We start from the raw sequence: 17,159 nt of genomic DNA, 5'->3' as shown, positions 1-17,159 counted from the left end.
TAAGTGCACTACCACAGTTATCACACTGCAGCCCTCTGGTTACTTTGGGCTTCTCAGTTGCAAGGTGTACACTCTGCCATAACCAGAGATTTTTTTAAAGATTTTATCCATTTATTTTTAAAGAGGGAGGGAGGGAAAAAGAGAGGGAGAAACATCAGTGTGCGGTTGCCTCTTACGTGCCCCCTTACTGGAGACCTGGCCTACAACCCAGGCATGTGCCCTGACTGGGAATGGAACCAGCAGTCTTTTGGTTTGCAGGCCTGTGCTCAATCCACTGAGCTACACCAGCCAGGGCCAGAGGTGTTTTAATACTGCAGAATCGACATGAGTGGATGCAGTCACCTTCTGTGTAAAGTTGGGTTTCTTCGTGTGCATTCAGGACTACGTGCACATATGCACAACTTTCATTTTCAAGCCCCAGAGAATTCTCAGGGGTCAACATTCACCTTTTTCCCCTCCAAGAAAGAAAATCATTTTATGTATGCCCCGAGTTGTTCTATTTTTCTCTTGTTATTGCTATTGCTGTATATGGATGGATACGTAGATGGATGGGTCAATTTATTCCCTCCGTTTTTGAAGGGGGGAAAAGGAGACTAGAAACAACTTTGGGAAATGATCCGTCAAAATCAAAACCAGCAGTGAAGCACTGCAGAGGCAGCTCAGTAGAGGGTCAAGGATATGAGCATGGGCTCCATAGGCAGGGAGCCCCGAGGCCGAATCATGCGTCAGAAACTTACTGAGCAACACTGGACAGCTTGCTCACCTCGGTTTCAGGTGTGTCATCTGGAAAATGGAAATAATGAGAGTAATATTAACAATAACAGCAAACACTGCATCTGAGCCAGGCATTCTACCAATCACTTTCCTTGGGTGAGTGTGTTTCCTAAAAGGAACTATCCTTTGTTTTAAAGAGCTTGACATCGTAGGGAGGGTGGGCAACATGCCCAAGAGCTCACGGCAGCTAATAAATGGCAAATCCACAGCATAACTTACCGGGCTGTTGTGATGATTAATGAGATAACGTGTGTGAAAGTTGTCAGCCCACGGCCTATGTTAGGTATTAAAATAGGGGACAGACTAATTAGATAAAAATGCCTCCAAGCAATTTGAGATAATCTTTTAGAGTAATAAAAAAGCACAAATTAATAGGAAACAAATCATAGAGACAGAGTGTATTTTTAGTGTTGGTTATGTCAGAGTGGATGGAGCCCCCTGCTGTATTAAGATAAGGGACAGAAATAACCAGCTTCACTGGCCTGATTTTTTTTTAGCTGCCCTTAGACTAAGTCCCATTATCACCGAGATGTTAAGTCTGTAATAAAATGCAAAGCAAACTGAGGAAAATGTGAAAAAGCTCATTGCCCTGACCATGTACATTTTAGTTTCACATAAAATATAATCAGTTACTTCTTTTTAAAATTTTTTATAATTATAATTTACATTCAATAGTATTTGGTATTAGTGTCAGGTTGGATTTCCTGTGTGGGTGGTCTCAGGTGCCACTCGTATGTCCTGAATGTGACTCTAGCAATTAAAACTGCTACCACGTGCTTCCCACAAAGTCTTTCAATTGAACATCTGGTGTGATGGCTTCTATTAAGGGGGAGCTGAGTTTTACTCCATTGCATTCTAGTTTAGGAGGTTGAGAATGTGGAAATATTACCATGGCCTGTAATTGGATCAGCAATTTGTGAGCTCAGATGTGAAGATAGAGAATGTTGTAAAGTGTTAAGAATGTGGAAATGGCTTTCTGGGAATATTTGCACTTCTCTCTGAGTTATTTTTGCTTTGGATAGATACATTGTGCCCTTCAGAAATCCTCATCCACAGCCCTGGGGACTTTGCTAGTAGAATTAGAAAAACTATGAAAAACAGAAAGAACATTAGCAGCTCTCAGGGTGTTTGAGACACAGGAAAGGGATACAAATGAAAGCTCACCTTCAAGGGCCAGTGGGTGGGGAGAACAGCTTCCTTAAGGGGTTCAAGAATAATGATGAGTAAAGGGGTTTTCAAAATCAAAAACTGAAACCCATTCACAAAGAGTAAAGAAGTGAGAACAGGCGTTAGTGTGTCCATGAACAAACATTCATAAGGGATTAATTGTGTTCAGGATGAGATGCTTGGCTCACTCTGTGAAGGAATGATGGCAGGGTTGCTGACTTCAGAGAAGACAGTCGAGTTAGGGGGATTACGCCTCTCCGCTAGATAACATCACAAGAGGTAACAGTTCGAGTCCACGAGGCTTAGGATGCTTCAGAGCACTGCATTCAAGGACGCAGAGTTGGAGGGGGGCGACGAGAGATCCTCCTGGATGCCTGGAGGACAGGCAGGACTTGGGTAGGCAGAGAAGGAAGGGAATGGGGAAAAGGAGCAAAGAGGAAGGGAAAAGGCATGTTGAGGAGTATGTAGAAAAGGTTTGTTCCCAAAAAAGTTCAGAAAAAGGATTAGTTGGAGATAAAGGGAATGACGTAGAATCCCAGAACACCTGAGACTGCCACACAGGGCTCCCCCCCCGCTGTATCTGTTTATTATCCACTTTGAAGAACTAGAGATGCAGAGAGGCGAAGTGCATTGAACAAGCTATGAAGAGCCTTGTAAGGAGTTTGGACTTTACAGACAATGGGGTCTCTGAGAGCTTTTGCAGATCAGTCTGTTAACTTGAACTTCTATTGCAACATAGAAAGCGCTACTAGAGCGAAACTAGAGTGGGCAGGGGTGTGTGTGTGTCCTCTGAGTACTAACGAAACAGGTAGGAAGCTTTATGTTAGAAATAAAGTGATATTTCCTAACAGTGAGGGTGAAAAAGGCTGAAATTAGTGCCAGAGGGAGATTCTGGGATCTCCTTTTATTGGTGCTTAGGAGGAAAAATAGGGGTAGGAATTTTCTTCCCATGGATGGGTTAAATGTGAACTTCCCTAGAAAAGAAAAATCCCTTGACCGCTTAAACCTCTTCCTTCTTGTATATTTTTCCAGTTGAAATCCCTTGATTAATACAAAGGAAATGTGTTCTTTTCAACAAGAAGCCAAAAGGCTGAGAGGGTTTTCTCATTTATTTGTGACTATATTCCCTTTTCTTTCATGCTGAGCTCTAAAATATGAAGAGAGTAAAGACATTTGTAATGTTATCTTTATAATGTAACCCAACATGGAATTGTTTGTGTATATTGTTCTTGTTGCAAAAACAATGGATTCTTATAAAACAAAAAATTATATTGATTAGCAAAAAGAACTGAAAATTACTTGGCATCTCACTACACAGAGACACCACTGTTCATATATTTTCTCTTAGACACATTTTCCAATATATTAGATCTGTATTTCCAAAATGGGATCATATTGTGCATATTGTTTTTCAGTATTCTTTTTAAAGAGATAATGTATGATACAATATTAATAGTGTGTTGAGAACATCTATTTATGTCAATAAATATTTTTTAAAGATTTTATTTATTTATCTTTAGAGGGGAAGGGAAGGAGAGAGAAGGAGAGAAATATCAATGTATGGTTGCCTCTCGTGAGTCCCCTGCTGGGAACTGGCCTGCAACCCAGGCATGTGCCCTGACTGGGAATCGAACCGTGATCGTGTGGTTCACAGGCCCTCTCTCAATCCACTAAGCTACACCAGCCAGGCCAATCAATAAATATTTTTACAATTACATTTTAATTCCTGCATATATTCCATTCTACATTTGTACTCTGTTTTATTTACTCAGTTTCACGCTGATGGTCTTTACTAATTGTTTGTTACTTTTCTGCTAATACAGGAAAAAGTATTTAAGAAGGATAGGTGTCTGTGCATATCTTTCATTTTTTTCACATGTTTCAGTAGAAAGATCTTTATTGCTACTTATGCTAAGCTCTCTCTCTCTGGGGCATGAGGATACCATGAACAAATTTGAGAAATCTTTGTATTTTTATGGCACTTCCCTCCTAGTCGCAAGAGATAAAAAAGTAAACCAATAAATGAATATAAGCAGTTAAGAAAATAGGGAGTACTATAAATGTAATAGAAATGGGGGTGGTGATAGGGCCTGCTGGGGGTGGGAGAAGGATGGTCAGGGGAGGGCCCATTGAGTTGGTTTGCCCTTTGAGTTAAGCCCCGAGTCCCGAGGAAGAGCCCATCATACTTAGGGGCACAGCTTTTCCAGGCTGTCAGTTGTGAAGACAAAGTTGGTAAGGCTGAAAGAGCTTGGAGGATTGGTAACACCGAGAAAGGGGTAGTATGGATGGGCTTCGTAAGCTGAGGTGAGGGAAGAGAAGAGGTAGTAGAGGTGAGATCAGAGAGGTGTGCAGAGCCCAGGTCACGTAGGACTTGAAAGGGTAAAATAATAAGTGTGTGTTTTATTCTGAGAGTGGTGAACAGCCTTTGGCTGATATTAACCATAGGAGCCGTGATCTGCCTATCGTCTCTCCTACCGTGTGGAAGGGGCGGGGGTTGGAAGCAGAGGCAGCAGCAGGGCCAGTATGAGCACTCACAGATCACGGTGTCTTAAACCAGATTGTTAGTATTGCAGACAGAAAGAAGTAAGAGATTTGTGCTAATATTTGGCGATGGAGCTCTCAAAATATACTGCTTAATTATTTTCTACAAATATCTCTAGGAGTGTAAATGTCAGAGCAAAGGGTATGCACAGTTTAGAGACCTCTGTACATATTCCCAAGTGTTCACAGGGGTGTTTGTACCATTTAACAGACAGTTGTGGTTTCTACGATTTACCAGAAAGCATGCACAATATTGGCATGTTTACCAAAAAAAGGCACTGCAGACATTTAGAAGATTTTGAAATGATGCTATAGATGTAAACACAAAGCCAGCAAAGCATTTCCTGGAATGAAATTCTTTTTTTCCTAGAAGTGTGTTTTGAAACTACCTAGTCCAGTTGCCACACTGTGCGGCTGGAGGATTGTGAGCCTGTGACCAGCTAGTGGTGGTCATCTCAGCCCCTGCCAATGGGGGGCGCTGCTAAGGAGACTTACCAGTCTCCTGGTAAGAATGGGGGAGACTTCTTTTGTAGCCTCATTCTTTATTTCTCACTGATTAACAAAGCACTTGTTTACCCTCATTTATAAGTTAGTTAGCCTTAGTTGTTTTTATTTGGTTGTTTGTTCAGGGTTCAAAACAGACTTGAGAGGGTTCTGCCAAGGTCAAAAGAGAGGATGAAAGTACTAGGCTATGAACCTGGTTTGTCTGACCCTGGAGACCGTGCATTTGTAAAAGGAGGTTTAAATTTTGTTTGTTTACACACAGAAAAAAATGCACTCACTTTCGCATACAGTTCTCTAAGTTTTGGCAAAAGCCCCAAGTCATGAACCCCCAGGGCAGTTAGGAGGCAGAGCGGGGCGGTGACCCAGAATCCTCCGCTCAGGCCGGCTCTTCGTCGTCAACCCCTCCCCCATCTCAAATCCCTGGGAACCCCTCTTCCGCTCTTTCTGCACGTCGTTTTACCCTTTATAGAACGTTATACAAATGGAATCGTGTAACATGTGGCCTTTTGAATCCGGCTCCTCTGACTTCACTTTCTGAGTTTGAAAACCACGGATGATGTTGCGCGTATCCATACTTTGTTCTTTGTGGTTGGTGAGTAGCCTTCTGCGTCCTTGATATACCACTGTTTCATCCGCTGAAGAACAGTCATCCGTATGGCTTCCGGCGTTGGCGATGAACGAAGGGCTGCTCTAAACATTTGTGGGCAGACGTGGGGTCACTAGCTCACGTGTTGGACGTGTATTCACTTTATCAGACACTGTCCAACTGTGTTCCAGGTGGCTGATACTTTGTATTCTCTCTGCAGTGTGTAAGAGTTTCCATCGTCCCGCATCTTCACCAGCCCCTGGCATTGTCAGTGGTTTGGGTTTTTAATGCTTTCGTTTTCGCTTTTCTAACGGGGGTACATAGAACCTCATTTTAGTTCTTAATTTGATTTTCCATAACAACCTATGATGTGGTCCATGAGTTCAAGTGCTTATTTGCCATCTCTGCATCTTGAATTAGTAACTGTCTGTTCTTACCATTTGCCTATTTATGTGGGATTGTTGGTTGAGTTTTGAGAATTCCTTACACATTTAATGTATTCTGAATACATAAATTCCTGTGTCAGATACGTGACTTGTGAACGTTTTCTCCCAGTCCGTGGTTTGTCTTTTTACTCTCTGAACAATGTCTTTCATGTAGCCAAAGCTTTAAATTTTGTTGAGAGCCAAATTATGTATTTTGTTCTGTTGTTTGTGCTTTTGAGTTTCTGTCAAAGGGATCTTTGCCTAACCAAAGGTCACGAAGGATTTCTCCCTTGCTTCCGTCTTAGATTTTATAGATCCGCATTTTACATTGAAGTCTGTGACTCGTTTGGAGTTAATTTTTATGTAAGATGTGGAGTATGGGTTGCAGTTCTTATTTATTCACTTATATGTTTACTTATTTATTTCAACCCAGATGTTCCCATGGATCCTGACTAGCTTTTAAGATTATGCTTCCTCCAACATTGCATTTGTGTCTCTGTCACAAATTATGGAGCTTCTTTGTATGGGTTTATATTTAGATCCTGCAATTTTATTGACCCATTTTTCCATCAGTGCCACACCACCGCACTGTCTTAGTATAGCTTAACATTGTTTTGAAACCTGGTAGTGTGAATCCTCCAGCTTTGTGTTTTAAAATTGCTTTGCTCTATCATTGATTCCCATACAGATTTTTGGAATCAGCTTGTGCATAGCTGCAAAAATTTCTGCTTGGATGTTGATGGTGATGGAATTTTGTTTATAGATCAATTTCAGGAGAATCAACATCTTAACAATACTGAATTTTTAAACCAGGAACATAGTGTATCTCTCCATTTCTTTATGCTTTTGGTTGTGTGTTTGGTGTGTGTATTGAGTGTGTCTGCTTGGCACTTTAAGGAGATACATGAGGGCGAAAAAATAAAACAAACAAGAAATTCACTGCTGAAATGATCCTTCTTCACATTTCGGTTTCCTCCCCAGTCTGCTACTACTTCTTACTTTGCATAGTCCTTAGGTGGTTATCATTTTTGTTTTTAAATTCTCTCCGGGATGCTTAGTTGTAATTCGTGGGAGGGACAGCCTGGAGTGCATTCATCCCCTCTTGTTCAGAGTCACCGTCCATCAGTTTTGATGGTGACGGTCTCGGTCCACCTCGAGTGGCGATGCCATGGATCGCGGGGCATCCAGAAGTGGTTTATACGTGCTTTTTCACTTTGAATCAACCAACTGTGAGATGCTTTTCACAGTGTGGGGTCATTAAATGTGAAAGATGTGCTTTATGCATGTGAGTTCAAAGGATTTGTCTCGGGTAGATGCAGGCCTAGAAAAAGAGGGAAACACACAAACATTCTTTCTAAGTCCAATAACATTCATTTGGATTCAGGAGTTTCTTCCACTCTTGACATTGCCCCGATGTGTCACTTAAAAACATGCAATGAAAATTGATGTGACAGTTAACAGAGTCACCAGGGCTTGTCTGGGAGCATTTCTTAGCAGGCATTGCATTGCTGACAAATAACAGGAGTTAGCAAGTAACACAGGATCTCACAATATCACCATTTATTTAGCCCCAAAGAGAATACAGTTTCCTGCGTATAAACACAGCTGACTGATAAACTCCAGTAGCATCCAAACGACAGTGTGACCCCCTACGTCTCAAGACAGCTTATTATCAAAGAAGTCAAGTAGCATCATCTTCTAAAAGAGATAATAAGTACATTTCCCATTTCATCTTCAAGAATTGGAGATCAATAATTGTGTTCTCTGGAGCACAATGTAAAATTGCTGATTTTATTTTTATTCTACTTTTTGAGCCATTTGTAACAAAGACACATGCAAAAATATACCTGGTTTCTTTTCTGATTTCTAGTTTTATATTTTATAAGTCTTCAAAGACACTTTAATTATGAATCAAGATGACCCTGTACGGCTCCTCAGCCTCATTCTTTACTAATGGGGGTACATAGAACCTCATTGCAGGGCAGTCCTGAGCACTGAGTAAAGTGACCCACTGAAGTACATTTTCCCTGCAGTTCCTTGATGGACCTTAAGGATCTTCCCATGCCTTTTGTTAGCATAGAAGTCTGAGTCTCCAACTGCTCATTCAGCAGTAGGGTAGGGCAGAATTCGGAATGAGGTCAAAATTTGTGTGTTTCTGACACCGGGGGAAATATTAAAACTATTCACGGCAGAGGGACTCTGCACTTCCTATAGAAACTGTTCCCTGTTTTTAAGCAGACATGTGACAAGCCATGTTTAAAAATTATATAACCACATGAAGGTGTATAAATCTCAACAAGGGTTGGAAAAACTCAGGGACTTCATGGCTATGGAAGTGTATATTTTGTCCACAAAATGTGCAGATATGTGTGGGAGTGTGACAGACACACTCCAGTGGACATCCATTCATTCATTCACTGTTTCTTTCCCAGGACGACACTGCACTCTCAGGTTGTAGAGATGACTCATACATTATTCTGGGTTCTTTTTCAAGCCCTCGAGTAGGGCATTAGGAACTGATTTTAAAATAGAATGATAATTATCCTTTCAAATGAATGTCTGGCCCCTCCATTGAGTCATCCAAATAAGGGTGAGAGAGCAATTCTGTTGGACCCATAGGCTTTTAGTGGATAAAACATGTCACAATATATATGCAAATGCTCTATTCATAATACATAGCTTTTGTAGTTTACAAATCGCATTTGAATTATACATTTAATTGTCATAATAGCCTTCTGGTTAGATCAGGCATGTATTAAAAGCCCCATTTATATAGGTAAGTGACCTGAAGTGAAAAGAAATTGCATAAATTTACATTCTAGACGTTGCGGGAAAGGCTGGCCCTGGCATTGCAAGGCCGGTGCCCCCTTCATGGCAGCTTGTGGTTTCTCAGAAGTGGAGAGTGCAGTCTGCTGCTTCCTAACCCTCGGATCAAAATCCTCACAAAACACGGATTGAGATCACGTGGTTTATATCTGGGACGCTCCCTAAGTTTCAGAGTAAAATGTTAACTCTCCTGGGAGACTCACCTTTGTGAGACCAGAGAGGGTTTTCATTGACAAACTTACAAATGCTACTGTAATAAAGTAACCGCTTTTTACCGTCGTATTTTCTCACCGAAAACAACCCCGAGTACCCCTCATCGGGAAAGACAAATGAATTATACAGTAATTCTCTCTTCCCATTTCTCTTCCTGGATAACGCACAATAAATTTCATGAGGATATACTCTTTACTTCGGTATTTACAGTCCCAAGCAGGGCACCTGACATATTGCATATTCTGTAAGAATGGGTTTCGTAAATTAACACTTGCCTGTATGTGAACAGCGTTCGTGTATAGTGCATGGCTACATATATTTTCTTTTCTTATGAGTATATAAATGTTTGGGTACAAAGTAACCACTGTTTCTTCTCACTTTCGCAGGATTACACGTTGACAATGTATTTTCAACAAGCCTGGAGAGATAAGAGGCTGTCATATAATGTGATACCCTTAAACTTGACTCTGGACAACAGAGTAGCAGACCAGCTCTGGGTGCCTGACACCTACTTCCTGAATGACAAGAAGTCATTTGTGCATGGAGTGACCGTCAAGAACCGGATGATCCGCCTGCATCCCGATGGGACAGTCCTCTATGGCCTCAGGTCTGTCGTGTCCATTTCAAACTTGAACCTTACTGCTTTTTACTGGAGGGGAACCTGCCGTGCTGCTGCCCCCTCCTCCTACAGGTGTGCAGCTGTAGGTGTGCAGGTGAGCAGGTAGGCCTCCAGGCCTGCAGGCAGCTGATAGCTCAGAGGAGCCAGCTCAGACTCGGGCCTTTTCCCGAATTCTATCAGCTGCTGATCCTAAAGCTGCTTTCTGGAAGGAGGAGAGATAAACAATACCAAAATAGCTGATGCATAAGGTTCCCTTAGAATGGAAAAAAGTGGTGAATGCCCAGTGCGTGTTTGAACGTGGCCAACGCGCTCTTCCATCAGTCGCTCCTCAGCTGTGTGAACCCGGGCTACTCCCCTGACGACAGGAGGCTGCCCGGGCTTCCGCTCTCCGCAGAGCAGTCAGACTCTCATAATGATCTCAGATTTATTGGGAACGAATGTATACTGCTGTGTGTGCCTTTATGTCGGAAAAGAGTGGTGAGGTTCTGATGTTTGGGTGAAGGGAAATTGTACGATAAGACAGTTCCTTCTTTTAAAGTTTGTTTTGTATTTGAAGAAATAGTTTCTTAAAAAAATGAGGAAGAAGCCCTGGCTGGTGTAGCTCAGTGCATTGAGTGTGGGCCTGTGAACCACACGATCGCGGTTCGATTCCCAGTCAGGGCACATGCCTGGGTTGCAGGCCAGTTCCCAGTTCCCAGTTCCTGGAAGGGGATGAATGAGAGGCAACCGTACATTGATATTTCTCTCTCTCTCTCCATCCCTTTCCCTCTAAGATAAATAAATAAAATCTTTAAAAAAATGTAAATAATTAAATAACAAAAAATGAATAAAAAAGGTATCTGAAAACAATATAAAGGATTCCTCTGCATTATAGGAGAAGAAACTCTAAATTCTGAAATGTTTAATCACCTCTGATCTGTTCTGTTTCACAGAAATACGTAGTTACTTTACCATAATAATGATGATTATAAAAATAGTATTTAGTGAACACTTGTTAGAGGTCAACTAAATGCTTTTCATACATTATACAGGGTGGGGCAAAAGTAGATTTATGTTGTTTGTTTGGAAAATAATGCAATAATTAATAAATAGTGATACCAAGAATAAATTGTTTTGTGAGCTCACACCTGTAAACCTGCTTTTCCCCCACCTTGTAGTTAATCCTCGCAACAACTTCATAAGTTAGATGCTGTTTTAATCTTTATTTTCAAATGAAAAAACGGAGGCAGATGCCATTTGCCTGAGATCACAAAGAAAGCAAGCTGTTAGGATGAGATTTGAACACTTCCGAGTTCAGAGCCAGCGCCCTTAACTGGTACAACTGGGATGCTGTCATGCAAACACTTTTCTTCTCTGGAATATCTCACTTACCTTACCTACTGTATTCAGCATGCTTGATGGATCCATCGTCTTAGATCCTTATAAGCCAATTTCTCTGTTTGTCCTATTTGTAGAGAAAATGACCTTTGACTGCCAAGGGAAGCAGGGAAGGAGCGAGAGGCAGAGAGAGAGTGTGTTTGTTTCCTGGGGGAGCCACTGAAGGTGAAGGGATGAATTGAAGATTTATAAATGTCCCATTTTAATTTTTACCTACACTGTAAATAAACTCAGTAAAGGTTGTCAATGAATTCTGAATGCACAGGTGCAAAGTTGAATGGATGGGAAATCAATGGTCACAATGTCTTTGGAATTGAGAAGGAAAAGAAAGGACTGATATGGATGATACATATGTATTATTCATATTGTGAAGCCAATCATTAAGATGCACGGGACACAATAGCTGTAACTCGAACTCACAGCAATGGGAGGTCATCACTCTCCCATCCCCATTTCCAACACAAGCTGTTGACAAAATATGCAGGTTCCTGGACACACCTGACCTGCATGGAATTGAAACTTCAGGACAGAGAAGGCTCTGAATTATGATGGTTTTACCAGTTGTATTGTTCATTCTGAATTTGACATCGATTAGGTTTTTCGGGATATTTATAAATTTCTCATTCTAGTTTGTACTGATCAAGAGAACAGTTAGTTTCGTGCCTAAATATTTAATGCAGACCACATGTTTCTGCACAACTCCAAGAGATTCGTTTGTGGTGTATGAAAGGAATCCAATTGAAATGGCCGTGGTTGATTCGGCCCTGCTCGGCCCCTCTTCCCATTTACCCACCTCCCCCCACAGCCACTCACTGTTGCTGGGAGTCCGGTCAGAAATCGACCTTATGTCTGTGCTCAGCAGTGGCTGCATTGAAACAACATTTAGAATAGTAATAGTATTAATATCAGTAGCTAATACTTATTAAAGGGCTTAGCATGTACTTGTTACTGCGCTGGAACTTACATTACCTTATTTAATATCAACTTTAACTGTACAGAGTAGACACTATCATTTTATTCACCTCACATGAAGAACTGAGGAACTTGTGTCCAAAGTTTCAGAGTTACGCACAGGAAAGCACAGTGCTGTGTTTGAATGCAAAGATACCAGCAAGATGGGAATAAAGTAGTAGAAATCTCCTAAGTGCTCGGAGGGAGGGGAGGAGATAGAGAATAGGTAGTTGGAAACAGCTTTCATTAGATCCATAGATACAGACTTCGTTCATGACTGATAAAATAAGGCCCTAAAGAGTAATGGGAGTCTTCTATGGGAGATGCAGCGTTAGGTCTCAGGCTCACATCTGTCCCAGTTTACCAAGGGATGATGTCTGCTGCATGGAACTCTGGGGCATCGGCAAGATCACTGTAAAGAACTTGGTAGTAACCAGGTTCATCAGTCTGAGTTGAAAGGCACCTGTGAAGGCCTAGACATAGAAGGCTGAAATAGGAAAGGCTTTACATATCAAGGCACTGACCATGACATCAGGTAGAACAAGGTCTCTGAGATGAATGTCAGGAATGAATGAATGAGTTCACGGCAAAGCAAAGGCTTAAACTTCCCTCCTGTTGAGATCCACGAAGATTGATGGCAGTAGGCGGTGGGAGGGGAGGTCATTCAGAGGATCTGAGTCAGCTGCTTGGAGGGTTTTTCTCCAGAGAAATTTTCAGGTGTTGAAACATAATGAAGATATAGAAAGTAGTATGTAAAATATTAATCGTTGTTGAATCTCACTGTGGATATGTAGGTGTTCATTGTGTTATTCTTCAACTTGTCTCTGTGTTTGAAAATTTTCATGACAAAATTTGGAAAGTAAAAAATGGCACGTGTAAAAATTGTTATGATAAAATTTGGAAAAGAAAAAATAGTGTGTTGTAGAGTCCAAGGAATCTCTGGTTTTATTATACAGGGTTTGGTGCAAATAACACTTCTTGTTTTTATTACAAAATATTTTGTTATAAAATTATAAGTATGTAATTCTGTGACATAACAATAGCATACTCAAGCTCACCCTATGACATTTTAGGTGAAATGTCCAAATTAAAACTATATTATTACACCCATATTATTATCCTACCTACCACATCCAAGCAGGCGTTACTTTTGCCACACCCTGTGTACTGTAGAAAGTATCACTGAGGATTTAAAAGTCTGCATTCCAGACATGACATTTCTGCTGTCTTGGGGGCAAGGAATCACCTGTACATGACACCTGCTTTCAGTAGATGTGTCTGAAGGTGAGGCCACCTCATCTCACCCATGTGTGGCTCAGTGGGTGGGATCCATGAACACAGACCCCCAGGCCGGGCCATAACCCAGGAAGCAGTGGTGACGGCTCTTTGGTTTGCACCTGACAATGTCCTTGTGGACCACCCTCCTGCAGGGCTGTGCCCGTGCCTCTGACTGTCACAACCAGAGCTGAGCCTAGTCATGCTGATCAGTTTTGTTCCAACAGCAAGAGTTTTGAGGACAATGCCCAGCCACTCGACACGCTCACATGTAAGGTACAGTGACCTTGAGGAGTTCAGAAAGTAGACACTGAGGTTTGAAAGTATGGAAGTGGCTTTAGGTGTTATTGTTACAAGCTAGGTTTTAACACATTTTGTACTGGTTGGAGTTTTGTTTCCCCATCACCAAGAAACCTGTTAGCAGCTTCCTCTCAGTTCTTCATTGCACTTCAGGCTGGTAATCATTTCAGGGGTGCCGGGATCAGAGTTTTAATGCTATGTCGAGAAATAAATGAGCATGACCAGGCAATGAACTGACTTTCTTAACACAGTATAATGATTACGGATCTCAGCTTTCAGGTTGGACTTTTGTCACTGACTTGCTGTTGAACCTTGAGGGTCTTCTCCAGGATTTAAAGTCCTCATAATCGAGGGGTACCCAGAAAAACCCAGAATTATCTTCTGGAGGGTGGGCCTTTGGAATAAAGGCCTTTTCCACTAGATGAGTGTTCTAGGAACCCATCTGTAATTGTGTACCAGCTAGTGTTGTTGTGAGAGGCTGCACCTGGCTTCAGAGACCTTTTTTCTGAAGACTCAGCATATTTGCCCATTTAATGATGGGTGACATATGAGTGCACCTGCCCACAGGGTGCTGAGTGTTCAGCAGTTTTTTACCAAAAGTGCCATGACACCCATGCCCCATCCTCCTTATTCACCTGATCTTGCCTTAAGTGACTATATTTTTCCTCCCAGTGAAAAAAGTCCCCAAAGGGGACCAAAAAATGGTAGAAGCACTAAAAGGCACCAAAATCAGCAAGTTCAAAACCTGTTTTGAGCAGTGGGGAAAAGCCTCAGTAGGTGTATTGCATCAAATGGAGAGTACTTTAAAGGTGACTGAAGTTCAAACATGTAATTTATATAAATATATGTATAATTTTTATAAATAAATTATGTTTATTTTGAGTCATCTCTTGTGAAAAGAGAGAATGAATTAGATACTATCAATTTTTTGACAAGCCAGTCATCCTCTGAATCCATAATCAATGAATGTAAAATAATGTGCAAGCAAACATTAAACTACAAAATGAAATTGTATATGTAAAGTAGCACAGTATATAGTAAATAGTAAGTGTTCAATGTTACTATTTGATAAAGAAATGAATGCTATGGATATTTGATAAATGCATGGAAGAACTGGGCAGGGAAAGCTTTAAATATCAAGGTCGTAGTTTGATATTATAGAATTTTATTGCAGTTGCTTTTTTTCATCATTCTGTGAAGTAAAACACTACATTCGTTTTCCTGAATGAGAAGAGGGGAAGTGAGCAAGTGAATTGATGAGAATGGGAAAGGTGGAGGCCAGGCATGTGAAGAGTAATAAAAGGGACCACTAAGCTCTGGCTGGCATAGCTCAGTGGATTGAGCACAGGCCTGCAAACCACATGACCACGGTTCAATTCCCAGTCAGGGCACATGCCTGGGTTGCAGGCCAGTTCCCAGCAGGGGACTCATGAGAGGCAACCAAACATTGATACTTCTCTCCTTCTGTCCTTCCCTTCCCATCTAAAGATAAATAAATAAAATCTTAAAAAAAGAAAAAAGGGACCACTAAGCAAAACATGAAGGAGGTGCAAGCAGTGTTGGGGACACAAGCTTCTAGTGGAGTCAGCGATCTCCAGCCATTGCATTCGGCAGCACAAGATCAAGAGCAAGGAGACAGAAGACCTGGCTTGAGAACCAGGCTGTCCCAGCAGCCTCTGAAATGCCTTAGCGTGTGCTCGGGCATTTCCAGGGATCAAATACTGTGTGCTGTCTCTTAAACCAAGCCTTTCTTTTTAGTCTCACCAAGTCTTCTACTAATCTACTTCCTCAACTGACTTAAAGAGCCACTGGATATAGAAGTAATTTGACACATTCTGAGTAATGCTTTTTTTTTCCAACTTAAATTTATAGTTGCTGGCTAACGAATAATGAATTTCCTGATTATAGATTCTCACCTTCACTCTTGACTGGTTGATAGCTCAATTCGATCGTAAAATCAAATGCCTCTTTAATGATCCTATTTAGAGATTTCTTTCAGGAGATACAGCAGGAAATGGGGAAGAATATTTTCTTGGGAGTATCCCAGCTGTAGAATCAGTGACAAAGGACTTTTCAGTTGACGAGGCTGAAAAATTTCTAGTAATTTATAAAGCAGGTGCTTCAAACAGATTAACTGTATTTTATTTTAAAATAATTTTGGCCCATTCAAATGATTGTCAGAACACTTCAAGGAAAAATTACCCAAAAAAAGGGGATTTTTATCAATGAACCCAGCAAAAGTACTAGCAGGTAAAAATCAAGTTTAAGCTGGTATTCATATGACATCATAAAGAATGTTACATGCGTATAAATCAGGCCATTATTGATTTTTAAAAGGAGATATTTATTAGATTTCAAAAAGCTAATGAATAACAGCATTGGACAGAGAATCAGGAGAGCAGCATTCTATTCTAGTCTTTTTTTTTTAATTTTATTTATTTATCTTTAGAGGGGAAGGGAAGGAGAGAGGGAGAGAAACATCAATGTATGGTTGCCTCTGCCAGGGACACACAATACATTGTGTGTCCCCTGCCAGGAACTGGCCCGCAACCCAGGCATGTGCCCTGACTGGGAATCGAACCACGATCCTCTGGTTCGCAGGCCCGCTCTATTCTAGTCTTGAAATTAGTGGTTTTACTCATTGAAATGAGTTCTAAATTTTATGCTAGCTACAGAAATCCCACATTCTTATGATTTCGCTAATGTATGGCAGAAGTATTTTTAGGACCTCCACCTCGTTACGCATACAACGGTACTTAGCATGGTATTTCAGTGCTTAGCAATTGCATTCATCTATTTGAAAAAAGTCTCATTAGGGAAGCAAAAACAAAATTCAAGAAAGCCCAAATTATCAACTTTGGCATCTTTTATGAGCAAAACAATGTATGTTTTCATTAAGGCTTATCTGAATAATTGAAATCCAAATGGGCTGAATATTATTTATGCCAACTCATTAGCATTATATCATAAGCATTTTGTGACATTATTTAAAACTCTTCAACAAACACAATTAAAATGAAACTCCTGTTATAAGGCAATACATATTTAATATTGGAAATTTAGAAAACCCAGCTGTTGTGAATAAGATTGCCCTTCATCCTACCACACAGAACTAACCACTGACCTGTACCTTGCTTTATACTCTTCCAGATATTTTTTCTAGTTAAAAAAAAAGCATATAGGTAGTTTTTCATAAAAAATAAATTCTCTCTGTACATACTATTTTGTGATACTATTATTATGTTTTACAATGAGTGTGTCATGCATATATTTCCCATGTCACTGTATGCCCTCCCACCGTCAGACTTCAAGCATCCTAGGGCATACTCCCGAAGAATTCTGTGTTTAATGCAGGTTTGGAGCAGAGGGGTAGTAAGGGCTGTTGCTGTGCAACGCACGACAACTATCTGAAATTGATGTGATATTTTAGTGGCCAACAGGCAAAGCTATTTGTGGCATAATTCACAATCTTAGAGTTGTGCTGTTGTAATTTACTGTTTCATCGGTTAAATGAACAGCCCAGGAGCTGTACCGCTGTTGATTTTCTAGGACCTGTCTTAGGCGTGGAATGACTCTCTCGATTTTTCGGTAGTAGCTGGCC

At 40.9% G+C, this 17,159-nt stretch overlaps 1 protein-coding gene across 1 annotated transcript in view; it reads left to right on the top strand.

Moving 5' to 3' along the window:
• Positions 1-17,159, top strand: part of GABRB2 (gamma-aminobutyric acid type A receptor subunit beta2) — a 189,267-nt gene that overhangs the window by 57,193 nt on the left and 114,915 nt on the right. Inside the window, exon 5 of the mRNA XM_037034096.1 lies at positions 9,423-9,643. Coding sequence (XP_036889991.1) covers positions 9,423-9,643 — 221 coding nt within the window. The remainder of the gene's footprint in view (positions 1-9,422; positions 9,644-17,159) is intronic.

Source organism: Sturnira hondurensis, unplaced genomic scaffold, assembly GCF_014824575.4.
Source record: "Sturnira hondurensis isolate 20B ecotype Veracruz unplaced genomic scaffold, ASM1482457v3 Scaffold0000022, whole genome shotgun sequence".
Lineage (NCBI taxonomy): Eukaryota > Metazoa > Chordata > Mammalia > Chiroptera > Phyllostomidae > Sturnira > Sturnira hondurensis.
This window is presented reverse-complemented; position numbering and strand designations above follow the sequence as displayed.